Here is a 16835-nt window from a genome sequence, read left to right as displayed (position 1 = left end):
CTTCCGCCAGTTTGGGATCCCACTCTTCTCCTTTGCGATAAGCTTCCAGCTCCTCGTCTGATGGAGCGAACTCCTGTGACAGCAGAGGGTGGAGAAGAGTTTTATCCTGCAATTCTATTATCGCAACACGAACCTTACTGTGAACTGATTTAAACAGCAAACACTGAATTACACACAAATCAGACCTTCTTAAAAATCATGACGTAACGGCTCTCTTCGTCCTCCCCAAAGGAGAATGACGTGAGTCCAGCCACTTCTGAAACATCATGCCTGTGAGGCAGGAAGAGATACATGGGTGTGAGGTGGAAATGTGACACAAAACATGAGTGACATAAGAAGTGACTACTTACAATATGCTCCTTTCAATCTTGCCCATTGGGTTGTACTTTCGTTTCTGTTGTGAACTGTCTTGAATGAAATCTGAAACCTCTTTCTCCATCTGAACACCAAAAACATGGCAGTCAACACCATTAAAACGATGCAGGACCAGAAGGGATTGAACTTCTGAGATATTTCTTACCTTCTTCCTGAACTCCACCTTCTTTCTTTTCTCGTCTTCCTCCATCTTCTTGATTCTTGCCACTTGCTCTTTTAATTATAAGTTAAAAATTTAAAAGGGATTAATGATGTAGCAACACCTTCCATTAGAACTCACAGAGTTCACTGGCTATAGAACAATCGACCTGTAAATTATATTTCAATTCTGTAGTTCGTTATTTACAAAAAACATGTAATATTCTGGAGGTAAAAAAAACTAGAATCCATAATATAAATCATAGACTCATCTTTATCCCTTTATTCCCGCTTTTTACCGAAAATTATACTTGCATACATGTTTAATGTGTGTTAACAATGACGTATAAAATTAGGACACGCCGTTTTATCTATTATTTAACGTATAAAATTAGGACACGCCGTTTTAGCTATATTTTTTTTTAGGTGTTGTGAAGAAGTCAATTGGATTTTATTTTTTATAAATAAATCTGCATCATATATCAACAAACGAGAGCCTTCAATGATTCACATCGGCCATAAACAACCAGAATCGGTCGACCTCTAGTGTCTGTGTACGAAATTTGTCACAACACCGGTTGTATACAGGGAGATGGATTATATCACAGGGAGGACACTTCACACGGTCTGAGTTCGGTGATTAAACCGGCGAGACGTGTGTGACCGCAGGCGGTGCTAAACCCATACTCTTTAGTTTGAAATAAAGCTTTTAAAAACCGACAGTAGCCGGGGAATTTACTCAATGCTCTGCTGCTCTCCTGTCCCCCTGCCCTCTACAGTTCGATAAAACTCCTTGAAGAATAAAATTTGTTAATTTTTAACAGTCTCAACGTATTACGTCGTCAAAGGACAATTCAAAATGTACCTCTAGCTTTTCGTCGGCTTTCCTGGTCGCCGACAGTTGGAGGCTTCTCCATAGATTTTAAGATTGAACCTAAGAGGTCCGCCATCTTGGAATGATGGACAGACACGGAACGGAGTGTTGTTGTTCTGCTCAGCGCACGCGCACATGGTTATTTTTCTTCGCTTTATTGAGAACACGGCGACGGAACCATATATTTCAACTGTCGCCCCTGTGTGGACATTTTCAAAGTAAATATCGGAGTCGTGATGCGTTTTATTGGTTTGCCGTTACTCGTTTGATCTTTAGGCAAGAAATAGAACGGATAAACGGAACAAATATAGAGCGCGTAGCAGGTACTTGTGTTTACTTTAATAAACTTTACATTTATTTTAAAAAATGGAATCGTTGCAAATTTAGGACATTTGGGCCTGGTGAGGTGGAAAAGCTAGTCTGAGCTGTACTGAAGCGTAACGCCTCCACCCCGTCCAAAAAACAAAACAAAACAACATCATAACATTCTCTAAAATCCATTGTTGACTGAGCCCAGTCAGCTGACACTCATCACAGACACACATCATTCATTCAATGGAACTTTGTTGTCACTAGGATTTGGTCGGAGCCCAGTAGACTCCGCCCACTGGAGTAAAACCTGCTGTATAAATACAGTGTGGGTTTGTCAACAGAATAGTTGAACACTGTTGCATTATTTCCCAAACATGAAGGGACTGAGCCTGGCTCTACTGGTAGTTCTTCTGATGCTCGGAGTCGGAGAGGGTAAGAAGAGAAAATATCCATTTTAGAATTTCCACCTTCACCACTGAGTAATTTACATTATAATCCACTTATCGTAAAACCATGTCGAGTTTAGTTGCTTTTTACAAGAAAAAAAAAATACAAGCTTAGTTGCTTTTTACAAGAAAAAAAAAACCCCACAAGTAAACATTTGATTATTAAGGCTGTGACTGTCAACAGGAGCCGATCCAGAAACACAGTTCTGGACATGTGGGTATAAAGGACTCTGCAGACGGTTCTGCTACGCCCAGGAGTACAGCGTCGGTCATCATGGCTGCCCTCGAAAATACAGGTGTGTGTGTGTGTCAGAGGGGCAAGGTTATTATCATAGCATTAATTAATCTGCTAAGCCCTGTTTGTAGTTGGAAAGAGGTTGTTCAGTGCACCATGGGAGCTCCCCCAGCAGGCTAGGCCTACAACAGTATGACTAAGAGATAACTCTCTTGATTTTCAGGTGCTGTGCCATTCGATCGTAGCATCTTTTACCTATCTTCAACTCAGAGGTGACCCCTGCTGACTGATGCAGACATCTACAGGATGACGCCTTCCTAGTATTTTCTTGGTCTCCTAATATTATGAGTGCCCACGTTTGGATTTCCTGCAACACAATAAAACCTTACTAACCGACTGCTGTGACTCCAAGCAACGATGCTAATATCGAAGCCTATGAAATGCTGTGAATTATACAATAAATGTGTGAAAAATAAAGTTTTGGTTTGTTACTGTTTGTTGTTTTTATACATCACCATCACAAACCTCACAAACAGTAATGTGACTGACCTGTGGAGTGTTCCAGTGAATGAAGTAATGTCTGTGTTGTTACATCAGCAATCAAATGGGAGTCAGCATATTTGACTGTGTAGGTTAATGAACCAGGGTGTGATGGTACAGTAGTTGATGATTGGTTCACAGCTGGGACACAATCTCGTGTGTGATAAAGGCTGTAAACAGGAGCCACTGTATTGTCCTTCATTGTTATGTGGTTTCCATCTCTGTGACCAGACCACAAAGGGATGAACCCCTGACAAATGTGTTTACATGGGGGCGTCTGTTGTCACCCAACTGACGGGAACGGCTGTTGGCCACATCACGTTTACATGAAGTATTTTGTTTTTGTTTTTAAAGTAATTTTATAATTTTACAAATGTTAAGATGCATTTAAAAAAAAAAATTTTTTGTTGTGTTATAATGCAGACTTTTATTTTGAAAGTGCTGCTATATAAACACAATAAACAAAAAACAATACATGCTTTATTTGCGAAAGTTTGTTACTCGTTGGCTAACCAGGTTGACGTCAACTTACCTTCCAGCTCATTCTGGAATAATGTGAAATAAAAATTCAAAAACACAAACACGCCTTTCAAAGACTTTATACAAAAATAAAGAGCTAATCTTACAATGGCTGCCAGGACAGAACTGAGCAAACACATCAGAACTCTTGAAACGGATCCATTTCATCAGAAAAAAAAACTTCAACCCGTGACGTCGGCAGCAAATATTTGAAAACAAAACAAAGAACAAATCCACTGGAAATAAACACAGAGCAGATGTGAACTTAATTTAAACAACAGTCAAAGAAAAATTATTCCAAAATATTTTACATTGATAAAAAACAGAAACAGAAAAATTATATTGTCACCTCTCCACCAGTGTGTGCCAAAACATTACCACTAATCCAGTCATATTAAAGGAAGATCTCACGTCTGGGTCAATTCCAATGAAATGTAATTAATCAGAGCTGCTCAGTGCATTAATCATTAAGATACAATCACAAACACCGATGACCTGCAACTTATAAAAGTCCCCGTCAGTTCAGGACCACGATGACCGATCTGTATCACTGTTTTCCATTCAGTTTGAACGCAAAAAAAAAAGATCGTTCTGGCAAGCACTTCAACATATAAACAACATATTTATATTCAAAATGATTCCAGTTTGTTTTAGTAAGAATCTCTTTTAAAAATGTACATTTATGTTTCATCTCGCAGACGTCAACGCAGGAGCTTTTTATTTTAAAAAAAGCACCATAGTGCAAGTGATTCTGATGTCGTTTTAAGTGGCACCTGTCCAGCTGCGATGACCAGACCATGTGACACCGTGAAACCGTCACGTCCAAACAGCACTGACGACACTGTCGCAGCTCTGGACCGATCTCCAGGGACTTTGGATTTTGTTGATCTTCAGTCAGGAGGACTTTGTAAACAAAGTATAACATGTTTGGCCATTCCCATCTTTGGGAGAAAAAAAAAAAGAAACTCATCATCGGTCAGTCCTTCTCTGAAGCCGAGGTCATCGTGCCTCCTATCACTAGGACGGAGCTCCAAAACCACATCAGAGACCCATCAAGTGCTGCGTTGCTTCCGTACTTTCAGTCACAGCTCCCAGAGTGAGCAGCCCACGTAGACAGAGACAACATGTGACCTCCATACAGAAAGACCCGGGATCAAACCAGCAAACCGGTGATTGTCTGGCTGAAGGGCCGTGTCAGCCTCCCTGTGGCCCCCCGCCCCCCCAAACTGTAATCTATATGTAAACGTACCAGACAATGACTAACCATCGGTAGTGGACCAGATGTTCTTGGGACATTTGACGCAATCTAGTTGGAGGTCCACAGCAACTGTTGTTGTTGTTGGAGGTGTACAGCTCCATCACACACCAGAGCTCTGTCTGATGCTTAGCTGTGGAGATCAGCTGACTCGGAATGGAGGTCCACAGCAACTGTTGTTGTTGGAGGTGTACAGCTTCACTTCCATAAACCTTTTTGTTAATTGTCTCAGAAAAAAAAAGAGTTCTTCCAAAAAGGGGAATTCCACAGTTTTGTAAGAATATTACAAAATCAAACAAACCAAAGGTTTGGAAATGGGACGTGGGCTTTTCATGAATTGAAGGAAAAAAAAATTCTACCCAAATGCTGCACAGCTCAGCTAAAAGCTCTCATCCAATCACGAGTGGCTGGTAATGTAATAACTAAAGGATCCATTGGCATCGACTGCACCTTAGTGTGATTTCTAAAAAGACACTGTGCCACAAGTACATGTTTAATGGCTTTGTAGATCAAAATGGAGAGTGTTGTTTTCCTGATTTATCTGCCAGTTCAGGGTGTAATGACTGGGCCACTTGAACAGTGTTATCTCCTAAAAGGAAAAATGTCAAATAGAGTCTGGAAAGTTGAGAGAAAGCCCAAGATTTTAAACCTTGTTATGGCTGTGCATCAAACTGGAGCAAAGTTAGGACAAAGATCGTCCAAAAAAAAAAAATCTGTTCAGATGAGCTCGTCCTCCAATGTCTGGTCAAATCAGGATGTTCAGATTCAGGTCATTATTTCATGACTCATCATTGAAACACGTGAGAGGTGCCGTATGTCTCCAGGTTCCATCAGTTTGCAGTAACTCTGACTCCTGGCCCCATTTCTCCTTCTTTGAGTTTTTTCCGTAGCATGTGTAGCAACTCTGGAGTAAATGTTCAGGATCGGAGGTGAATCTGTGCAGTCCAGGGCAGCTGGCCGTCCCGTGTACAGTTACTCACGCACGCAGTGATCGTCAAGGCAGGAGCGGTCATTTGTGGAACAAGTAGATCGGCCTCTGAAAACCTGGAATCATGAAGTAGATGTGACATCAGCGTTAATGTCAAAGGTCACTGTGATTATTCGTGAGGTGAGAAAATGTTGAGCTCACCTCCTATTGAACATTTGGGGGCGCCAAGGTACTCAACACTGGTGAAGCCAACTTCAGTGGTGAGGTACGATGAGAACTCCTCCGGTTTGAGGCGTATGCTGTTGTAATTTCTGCTGATATTGTCCTGTTGAACGAAAGACGGAACAGAGTGAAAGACGAATCTCCTCCAGTGTGAACCACTGACTGCTGGTACGTGATGTTGGTCGTCTTACCGTCAGCTTCTTCCTCCTCAGGTAGGACTTCCACGGCTGTGGCTCCAGGATGAACATTCCCCCAGGACGCAGGTGTTTGTAGGCTCTTCTGAAGAAACGTTTGAGGCCTTCGTCTCCCCAGTTCAGGTGAACCCATTTGGTGACACTCAGGCAGAGAATGACGTCGTACTCCTGCCGCTGAGTCAGCAGCAGATCGTCGTTGTCCAGGACGTAATTTGTCTGAGTAAGACAAGAGAAGAAGTGAGGAGTTGGCATCACACAGACTACAGGAAATAAACCACATCAGCAGCTTAATATTATAAACTCGACGCCAGAGCAGTAAAAAACATTTTCCCTTTTGATATATATATATATAACAATAAGGTTACTGGTAGATCCCGGGCACCGCTGTTCTACAGTCACTGCACCTTATTTCATCATTACAGCTGCACAGTGTCACACACAGTCTGTATACATATATATATACATACATACATATATACACACACATATACACATATGTATATATATATACATATATACAGTATATAGACATATATAAAATATAAATTAAATAATAATAAAGATAGGACAACTTACCAGCTATTTTAAAAAAATAATAAATGTTTGAATAATAAATTACAATGCTTCTGATAACCAAGGTTTTTCCGATCATGTCACTTCAAATGCTGTTCCATTGACTCTTTTTTTTCCATAAATATACTAAACATTCCAGACACAAAGCAGAAAAACAGAAGCAGTCTTAAACTGTAACACACTCAGTTGAACTTATTTTTATCCCCACTCCTGAGGTGCAGTAACATAGCAACGTGATGCACACAGCATCAGATGTTTGTGCAGAAACCGCAGGCTTACCTTGATGAAGGACACATTTGAGGGGAACTCCCCAGGTCGCGTGCCGAACGTTTCTGTTAGAGGAGGCGCAGCGATGGGCCCCCTGGAGATGCGTAGGGACATGGGAAAAGAACAGCTCTCGGAGTGATCAGCGGTGCCTGAATCACAATCTTCCTGCTCCATTTCCTCCATCTTGCTGCTCTGCCTCTGGGCCTCTGCCTCATCTGTGTGATAAGAGTCATTTCCCTCCACCGCGAGGCCACTTTCTCCTTTCACTGCTTTCCCATTTTCATCCTCTTCCTCGCGCCGCTCCTTCTCAGTGCCCGTCTGACTCTCCTGTCCATTCCTCTCCTCCTGTTGAGTGCTCTTTTTCTCCTGCCCAGCACGTCGGGCCACTTGTGTCTGCAGCTCAGAGAGATAATGTCTGATGTTTTTCCGGGCGGCGTGTATCAAACCGCCGTCAATATCAAGACCTAATATGCGAGCAGGTCTGAGCGTTTTGGCGATATAAAGTGTCAGATGGCCTGAGTTGCACCCTAAATCTAGAACATCTTTACCTTCAAACCATTCAGGGCGAAATAAACGCACCCGCGGGTCTTCAGTGGCACCGGGGTTGCGGTAGCCGTAGTACTTGTTGTAGTTCCCGTACTGGAACTTCTTCTGTTGTTCCTTCGTCGGGTTGTGGAGCTGCTGGTGCTGACGGCCCCCTGACACTGTTTTACAACTACTTCTGGGTGTGTGGAACGACTGTGAATATCTTTGTCCACCGCTGCCAAAACTCTTGTCTCCGGGTCCGGACTTTCCAATAGGGGTAGAGTGGGTCATGGGAGTCTCACTCTTGCCAGAGTTGCGCCTGCGCTTTCGTTTACTTATGTGATGGTTTGGTCCTCCCGCTATGAGCGAAGCAGAGTCATCCATGGACACAGACGACGCTTCCTCCCTGCAGCCAATCGAGTTGTCAGTGGAGTTGTCAACGGACTCCCTGGTGACACTGGAGAAACTGTCCGACTCTTTGGAGACGTCTAGTGCAGAACAGGAGGCCGACATGCCAGGGAGCAGTGAGCAGCTGCCAGATTTGACCTCACCTCTTCCTGATTCTGAGAAACTGATCTGTGTGTTTAAAGAGCTGCCAACAGAACCACCACCGGCACCGGCGGCGGCTCCTCCATGGTGTCTGTTTCTGTGCCTCTTCCTGCCACCGCCCTTGTAGGAGGACGCTAAGAAGCTTCTGCCGGCTATCCCACTGTTCAGGTTCAGTGGATCTGTAATGTCTCTGGGTATCAGGATCTCCACCGGGTCTCGACTCTTTGCAGGCAGTGGGGAGGATTTGGGCGTCTCTGCGTTCAGCGCCCTGTTCACATCCTCGTCCAGCAGACTGTTGAGATTCAGCGGGTCAAAAATGTTCCCTCCCAAAAGGAAGTTGGTTGGGAGGACTGAGTCACTCTCAGAGTTGGCCCTTCGTCGCCTCTTGCCAGACGTTGGATGCTTGAAACTATAACTGGCTGTGTTGCGTCGTTTTGCAAGTTTGTTTTGTTGCTGCTGTTGTCTGGGATTATTAAAGGTGTTCCTCAGACTGGTGTTGAGCTCATTCTCTCTGGCTGACTGTGAAGTACTGTCTGAACGGCTCAGCACGTCGGTCGTGCTGGTGTGTTTGGGTGACGCTGCAGTGCCCGGGACAGGACAGGCAGCGACAAAGTCAGGGGTGGCTGTTGCCCCCTCCACCATCACAGATATATCACCCCCGGGACAATCCAGGGGCTGCAGACATGAAGCAGAACTGGCCTGTGGAATGCCAGTTTTTACTGTATCCTCATCAACAGACATCTCTTATTCAGGGTTTTCAGACATGGAAATTACATGGATCTGAAAAAATAAGAGTTAGACAGTTAAAATCAGCCTTTAAAAAGCTTTAAGTTGGTCAAAGACTATTTGGTAGTTCTCTGAAAACATATTTATTCAACTTTAATCCTATCTATTCTAGCCACATGTTAACCTTTTGTGTCTATATTAACATTACACAACTTAGTTGTTTTACTCTATCAATGTTTTGTCAGTGTACACACAATAAATCAGTGTTGGTAATGTAAAAACAAATAAAAGCTGGAATGGAAAGGACAAGGAAGAAATGCAAACTTGTAACTATTTTTTGTAAACACTTCAGCCTTGTTAACAATAAAATCTTGTTAAATGTACACTTTTTTTCATTAAAGATTTTAACACAGATTTTCAGCCAAAGCTAAAGAATCCTATAAATTAAGATAACAAAATAAAACCCGATGACTTGTTTTAAAAATAGAAAATATAAGTCCAATGTAACACCAATATAATCCAGACTTATAGCGCAGTGACTCCTATTCTCCAGGGACAATTTAGGGAAACAGGGTCACCGTGTCAGCTGAAATTAACATCAGGATCCACGCATTATTTTACCATCGTTTTCTAAATACGGTGGACACAAAAAAAACCCGAATATGGTACAAAATAAATATATGTATTTTTCTAGATATCTGCTATTTGCAGAGTGTATTCACGACGGGTACTGACCTAAAAAGTTTGGTAGTCTCTCTCTCTCTCTCTCTCCCTCCCTCCCTCAGTGTTGGACAGTTAGCAGGTTAGCTCTTAGCTTCTCTTTCGCGTACGTCGATTAAACGTTCGCCTCCTGCGTTGATGCTAAGGCGCTGTGTTTGTCATAAAAGTCACGTGTCGCTGTTTAACGATCCTTAATCGTGACTCAGAAACATTCCAACCGCGCTACCACGTGAATAGAGACCTATTTACTTGCAGTCAAACAGTGTAGTCACCATCAAAATAACAGTCTCACCTCCTCGCAGTTTGTGCTACTGCTGCTTCTGCCGCTCCGCCTCCGGCCGCACTGTCACTGCCCCGCACTCAGGCTAGCGCTAGCCTAGTTAGCACCGCACACATCAATGTGTACCTTCATCGATGCAAGAATCAACGGCGGCAAATAACGCGAGAAAACATGGCGTCACTCCGTGTCCGCTCTTAACAACAGCGAGCCGTCACTTACAGCCCCGTCCAGTCCACTTCAATTCCAGTCGAATTCCCCAGTCCAGCCGATCTCGGCCAGGTTGGTGGATAAACGATTCTACTCGCCGATAAAATCGGTACGATGGCGGCGCATCCGGCCTCCTGGTTGAATGAAGGCCAATAAGATGAGCTCCACGGGCGCAGACCTGGGACTGGCCGCCGCAAGGTGGTGATGAGAGGACGGCGTCTGTGTTAGAACCAAGACTACAACCGACAGTCATTATTCGTTTGACATCCGTTGTCAATTGTATGTTTGTTTTTTTTAAAACGGGAATTCCTGATTAAAAATACTGCTCTGTAATATAAAACAAACAGAAATAAATAATAATAAAATTTATAAAAAATTAATGGCCTAAAAGTTCCTCTCTAAGTTTTTTAAGTATGTTGTGAGACATGCCAGATTTGACCTCTATGTCTGTACTAGTTGGAGTGAGTTATATGAGTAATTAAGGATTAAAGACACAAAACATACTGGACTCAACCACTGTCATATATGTTTGATTTTTTTTTTTGAGCTAGTCCCTAAATCCATTGTTGGATTGATTCAAGAATGAAGGTCATTCAGTGTGAAAACTGAAAATTCATCTTCAGTATAATTTTCTAACACTTTTTATACCTTTGTTGAAGGGTGCAGCCTTTCCCTCAGGACAGAAAAGACACCTGTTCTGCAAAATTCCAGAGTAAATATGAATGATATCGGATATTACACCTTTATAGAAAACATTGTTTACTTATTAACATGAATAAAACCACTCCAGTATCAACATTAGCCTGAAGCATATTTCCAAACTGGTGAAAACGAATGTTAATATAAACAACTGGTTTCCACAAACTCTGCAATTCCCATGGAAAAAAACATTTGAGTAAAAGGTAGTCCAGGGTCTACGCCCAGAGACCACCAGTTGAAAGATAACTTATTCTGGTACATTTGTCCCAAACACCTGACGTTTGTTATTCGCCACAAAAGACAACGATAAACTTGAATAATAATAAAAAAGTTGTTTAAATATCAATACTAAAGTACGCCACTAGGGGGAGACAAAACATTCCGGCTGGGCTGTAGTGACACCCATTGCAAAACGATGTTCTTTTCTTACCCTAGTGACATTTGATTGGATATAATGAAACATTTATTAATTTAATTAAATCCTGTCAAATGAAACGGAAAGTTACATTTTAGACATCTCCAAATATCGGGTTATTTTTAAATAATATTAATATTAATAATAACAATAATCATAAACCAGAGTTAAATAAAGAGAGACATATTATTTGTACAGAGTTTTCAGACTGCCAAGTGTGTGGCGGCCATTAATAATGAGTCCAAACACCTCAGCAGTTTCACACTGCCCAGAGACAGGCTGCCTCTCTGGAAATGTGCAGATGTGACAACATGAGAGATTTGTTTTGAAAAGGCAGCAGGCTTCCAGCGATATGTCAACACTTTCTTGTTCAAGTCTTAAGTGTAGCTCAGCTCTGTAACAATTAACAAAGACCTCACACTGGGTGTAAACTAAAACAAAATGAAAAATTGCACCACAGCGTAGCTGATGCAATACATTATAACAACCTTTTTTTTTCTCCCCCACAAATGATTATGATTTAGAACAGTGTACGTACTGTACATCTGTGGGATTACTTTAGTTAAATCTGGGTGTTTAAGCATGAACTGCAACATATGGTCAGTGTTTGTTCAAAGATGTTCTATTGTCATGTAAAAACATGGTAATCAAACATGCTTTCCACAAAGAAAAAGACCCGTGGTTGATAAATAGAGTCTGGAGTAATCTGAAGAATAAATAACAGTATTTTAATATATAATTGTCTAATTTCTGTTTAAAAAAATGTTTTAAGTAATTTTCAGCGAGACCAAAATAAAAATAATAATAAAAAATACTTCATGAAAAATGTATATGTCTCAGTCTTTGTAATCATTAAAACATCAAGAAACAAACCAGCCACAACAGCTCCAGCACTACAGTCTCCACACCTCAGTATGAGACACTGCAGCTTTATGTTTCTGTAGAAATGAACCATGATCGTTACTCTTTGTTATTAATTGCTGCGTTGACAGCTGCCCAATAATTGGATCTGAAATCACTGTGTTGGGTAAATGAGTCCGCCCTCTCTAATCTGTGCAGAAGAGGGGTCTCGGAGCGGGGGTACCTGCTCACCCCCCGCCTCTATCTGCCTCTTTTCTCATGTTAATAGCAGTTTTGGTCCTTGATCTCGTAGACCATCTGCCCTTCCTCGGGGTTTGGGCCCCCAGCGCTCCAGACGTGCTCCATTGTTTGCGTGTGTCCATGCAGAAAGTGACGAGTCCACACGGTTGCTGTGGCTCAAAAGGGCTGGTCCATCCAGAGCCTGCCGTTTGTTAGGACACGTGTGACGGAGCTCGCGTGCCCTCTGTGCAGGAACATCAGGACAGGACTGCTCTGAGTCCAGGGTGGAAGGAGTGTGTGATGTCACACTGAGCCACCGGCTGAGAGGTGACAGGAAAGGTCAACAAGCAATTCTGAGATACTGGCATCAGTTTTTACAAAACAAAAAACTTTTAATTTTATAAGAAGATAAAAAACCCAAACAAGATTTGCTCTCCCTGTTTTTTGTGGTGTATATTAGAGAAACAGATAAAAAACCCAAACAAGATTTGCTCTGTATATTAGAGAAACGAATGAAGATTCGTCTTTCTTAAACTAATTAGCCGCGTTGAAGAACATCCTCTTCGTCTGAGTTGGATCAGATTTGCGTCGGTTACGTGACAGACGCATGCATTAACTGAATGATTGACACCACACAATAGCTGGCCTTTCTGGGGTTCATTATGTTAGCGGCCAAACAAGCTGACACAACCAAATGTCAGTTGCAGCCCAGGCTAGGATAATTGCGAAGAAGCTACGATAACCTTTAATATAATTAAACTGACTGCAAACCAAATAATGAAGCTTGTAATGAACGAAAAGGCGTGGACTAATCAGAGTAAGAAAATATTTAGAGTAAATCTATTTCAGAGTAAGAAAATATTCAGAGTAAATTTGTTCAAAATCCTGTTCAAAATCCTACATGGCACCAGCGTACGTATCATATCTGCGTCTCCCGCTCGACCCAACAACGCACACGAGTGGATGACGACTTTCCATCGGAGCAGCTCTGCTCATTTTCACCGCTTCATGCTGCTGGCTGCATTGAAATTAGTTATTGAACTGTCTGAGCAGAGGGAAACAAGGCCGCTCTCCTGGCAGAGTTCACAATAAACCAGCTGTCAGTGGGAGGAGCCTGTTCAAACCAGGGTTGTCGCGGCCGGTACTTCTGGTCCTGTGTGTTACCCTAAGAGGTTCTACTGTGACGGGCTGTGATGGCGAACGCTACACAGTCTTCACACACTAACAGACTCAGGTTTTAACAGGTTTATGTGTGACGACTTCAGATCACACGCTGTAGTAAAATACAACACCAACCAGAACACGACTGTCACTGGAACCGATCCCGCCTCACACCACTCATTCTGTTCAGGCCAGTTAGGACTCTGAGAATATCAAATATAAACGTGTGATAAATAAATCCTTCCACCAACCTCCACCTGTACCTGCTTTACATTCAGCGAGGCTCTTCTTCTGCTGCCTCTTGGCTGCAGCATCAGTGACGTCCTTGTGAAGTGCTTCATGTTCCTGCTTTGTTAGTTGACACTGCAGACTAAGCTGGCCTTGACTCTCATCTACAAACGCATAATATATTTTTTAATTCAATTTGCATTCGATCAGTGCTGACGATGGCTCTTTTATACACCGTAGTTCATCACGTACCTTCAGAACTCTGCACACCTTTTCTCAAGGCTGAAATTATTCCGTTTTAGTTGTTCTCAAGGCTGAAATCATTCAGTTTTTGTTGGTTTTTTTTTTAATGGATGTTTTGACTTTTTAAAAAATAAAAGACTTTATTTCATCCCAACTCAAAGACGCAGGACCGACAAACCTCGAGTTGAAATCACCCACAAACCTCACTTTAAAAGTCTCTCTGTCTCTTCTCTACTTCTTCTGTATCTATAGACACACTGAGCCTCACCATAATATGATTATGGTTAATGCAGTAATGATTGATCACCACTGTAATTATTGGGCCTTAAACCAATAAATTGTCTCTTTGAGATTCTTGGTTTTACCTTCAGGACGACAGTGTTATTGTCATTAGATACAAATGGTTAAAAAACAACAAGTAGTGATTCATTCATCTTCTACCTAAGAGACTAACCAGTGACCTAGAGAACTAGTCCAGTATCAGTACTGGGCGTGAAGGATGTGAAAACCACCTGGGTTTAAACCAGTGACCTTGCTGTGAGCGAATGGTTCCCAAATGTTTTCTGCAGCATCTGACTTGTTGAAAGGCCGACCGTCGATGCCCTTGACTAAGAGGACTTTTGTCTCGTTAATCCCACATCTCCGACACATCTCTCTTTAATTACACTGCTCTACTTGACGTCTAAAACCAGGGCAGGAATGGCAGATACCAAGGTGACACCAAAGATGTGACCAGTTCCCAGCCCGTACGCCACATGTACGCTGCAAAATCACGGTCCTTACGAAAATGTCACCACAGAGACTTGCTCTGCCTCCACGGGTATTTATAGGATTCATTATAAAAACCTTAGCACTGACAGCAGCCCATGGTACAGTACCAGTGAATCAGGATCTGAGTCACTTCAAGTTGTTGTGACCACCAGGGTGGGCTATTAACCAATGTGAAGACTTTACCATGGATTTGTGATGATTTGTGGAGCAATTATTAAATGTTGGGAATGACCAAGCGTGGTGTTTTCTATAAAGACTGGATAAATTCAACGTCTGTCTATCACAGACAAATTAATAATAATCTGAACTTTATTGATCCCACACTAGGGAAACTGTTGCATTAACAGCATAGCCGCTGCAACAGGCTGCCCCCTGGAGGCACCGTGTATGTGGTACCTCTGGGAATTGAACCCAGGACTCTCTGTTTGCAAGGCAGGCGTGCTACACTATGGAACCAAAATAATCAAAATGCCCATCTTTCCAGCTAATATTTAGCTCTCTCTCTCTCTGCAGATTTTCCACTATCTTTTCACCAGTTCATGCTAATGGTTAAGTGCTAGCTCTGCTTGACCCCGTTGATTTATCTTGACCAACTTTGTATCAATCTACTGGAAAACCCAGTGTATCTTTACACTCAAATGGTTAACACTTACCTTAAAAACATTAAGGAATAATATTTCTTAACTTGTTCTTAGCTAACCCTTATGCAAACTTTTACATCATTATAAACAGTTAAGTCAACAACAACAACAACAACAACAACCATGGAGTACTCTTATCTTTCCGTGTGTTAGACCTGTGAGGAACAGCTGACCAAAGCGGGTGTTTCCTCTTCGTCAGCCTGCTTTGATGATGACTACTAATTCCCTGAGTCACATGTTGGGGAGAGAAAGAACAGAAAAAAGACTGAAACCGTGGCTGCTGCTGTTTAAAACTTTGACCGACAAATAAAACACATTCAGATCCAAACAGAAAAAACCTTTCTCAGAACTCAAACCTAACCCAGATGTGGGTTTTTGCTGCAGTTTTGCTTCCAAAAAAAAGAAATCATTTCAACATTTCTCTGCAGTAACTGCGTTTAACTTGGTCTTTGTAAACGTACGGGGAGCTGTCAGCTGTCTGAGTCTGAAATGTTTAATGTGACACTTCACAGCTGGAATTGAATTAGCATTTCTCTTTCTGTGTGTGAGAGGATGCTGTAAATAATTGAAGCTCCTTTCACTGTACTCTGAGGCAACTGTGCGTGTGTGTGAAATTCTGGGTTTCATCTTTTAGAATGTCCATTTGAATGTCTTTTCTACTGCAACGATCCATGTCAATTTGAAACATTTCTGAGAAAAAAAAACACAGAATAGAAGAAATGTGTCAATGAAGCTCAGCGTGAGATGCTGCAACGATGTAGAAACCACCGGCGCTGAACGTGTGATCTGACGATAGCTTCTTTAACACTGTGGTCTGATTCCTAACCATTTGAAAACACATTCTGTTCTTCTTTGTTTGTATGATTTTAATGCAACACTGTTTTTGGATGGTAATAATTGTTTGTTTTTTTACTTGTTTCTTCTCGGTCTAAAGAGAGTTTTTTGGGAGTTGACATTTTCATATAAATACTGAAAGGGTTGTTTTAATGTACTCAAAAAATTTTAATTCCCGATACAACAATTTTTCAACCCCCCCCCCTTCATTTTCCGAGTCCCAGAGTCCACCCCTCCCCCCGTTTTTATAATGACATGATTGTCATTGTCTCCTCGTAGTACAGACCCTCACACAACAGCCATGTAGAGCATCGACATCACACGAGTTGTCAGGACAACCAGTCATGATTCACACACGAGCCTCCACCTTGAGCTAAAAAGCACTAGCCATGAGACTGAGCAGATGCTGTGACAGTCAGCCAATCACAGGTGAGACAGGGGAAAAAGATGACATCATAGGCAAATTAGGGCAAATGCAGCTGGGGTTTTGGTTGTCGTCACCGACTGTGTCTTTTTTTCCTCACAGCTTTGCTCTCAGAACAGAATGGACTCCGTGAGCACTTGCTGGGCATAAAATGACAGATTTTCCTTATAAAATTGAAGAAGTTTCATCTGTGACATTTTTGCACCAGTTTTACTTTATGTTAATCTATAAATACATGCACATACAGTTCAACTAAAGCCAAAAGAAACGTCCTGTTCCTCACTCCATGACAAGACAAACGAATAAAAAATACATTTTGACTTTGAGAAACCCAAGCAAGTCTTGCTGTTTCCTTTGGATAAAAAAATTAATTTAAGGATAACGTCTTGCTGTTTCCTTTGGATAAAAAAAATAATTTAAGGATAACAAAAAAAAAAAAAAGGGTTAAAGTGAT

At 41.8% G+C, this 16835-nt stretch overlaps 2 protein-coding genes and 1 long non-coding RNA gene across 4 annotated transcripts in view; 1 reads left to right on the top strand and 2 right to left on the bottom strand.

Annotated features, from left to right (window-relative positions):
• The window catches only part of spag7 (sperm associated antigen 7), a 3555-nt gene extending 2022 nt beyond the window's left edge, over positions 1-1533 (bottom strand). The window contains exons 1-5 of the mRNA XM_008333313.3: positions 1379-1533; positions 521-588; positions 351-439; positions 186-270; positions 1-73 (exon numbers count right to left, since the gene is read on the bottom strand). The exon at positions 1-73 is cut by the window's left edge and continues 44 nt beyond it. Of these exons, the coding sequence (XP_008331535.1) occupies positions 1-73; positions 186-270; positions 351-439; positions 521-588; positions 1379-1463 (400 nt within the window). The 5' untranslated portion in view covers positions 1464-1533. The remainder of the gene's footprint in view (positions 74-185; positions 271-350; positions 440-520; positions 589-1378) is intronic.
• Positions 1534-4504: 2971 nt separating this feature from the next.
• Positions 4505-5038, top strand: LOC112488593 (uncharacterized). The gene is made up of 2 exons (XR_003052813.1): positions 4505-4755; positions 4857-5038. It is a non-coding gene; the product is annotated as an uncharacterized LOC112488593 (long non-coding RNA).
• On the bottom strand, positions 4884-10521 carry LOC103395562 (7SK snRNA methylphosphate capping enzyme-like). Of its 2 annotated transcripts, none has more exons than XM_017041966.2 (5): positions 9414-9684; positions 6891-8732; positions 6036-6254; positions 5824-5947; positions 4884-5738 (listed from the first exon to the last, which is right to left on the bottom strand). In XM_017041966.2, the coding sequence occupies exons 2-5, from the start codon at positions 8691-8693 to the stop codon at positions 5704-5706; spliced, it is 2181 nt and encodes a 726-aa protein (XP_016897455.1). In that variant the 5' UTR covers positions 8694-8732; positions 9414-9684; the 3' UTR covers positions 4884-5703. The 2 variants fall into 2 exon arrangements, with proteins under 2 accessions (XP_016897455.1, XP_008331534.1); XM_008333312.3 differs by lacking the exon at positions 9414-9684 and adding an exon at positions 9691-10521 and having other exon boundaries at positions 4885-5738.
• Positions 10522-16835: the final 6314 nt, after the last annotated feature.

Source organism: Cynoglossus semilaevis, chromosome 19, assembly GCF_000523025.1.
Source record: "Cynoglossus semilaevis isolate Cse_v1.0 chromosome 19, Cse_v1.0, whole genome shotgun sequence".
In the NCBI taxonomy this organism is placed as follows: domain Eukaryota; kingdom Metazoa; phylum Chordata; class Actinopteri; order Pleuronectiformes; family Cynoglossidae; genus Cynoglossus; species Cynoglossus semilaevis.
Note: the sequence above shows the minus strand (reverse complement) of the source record. Positions and strands in the feature narration are given on the sequence as shown.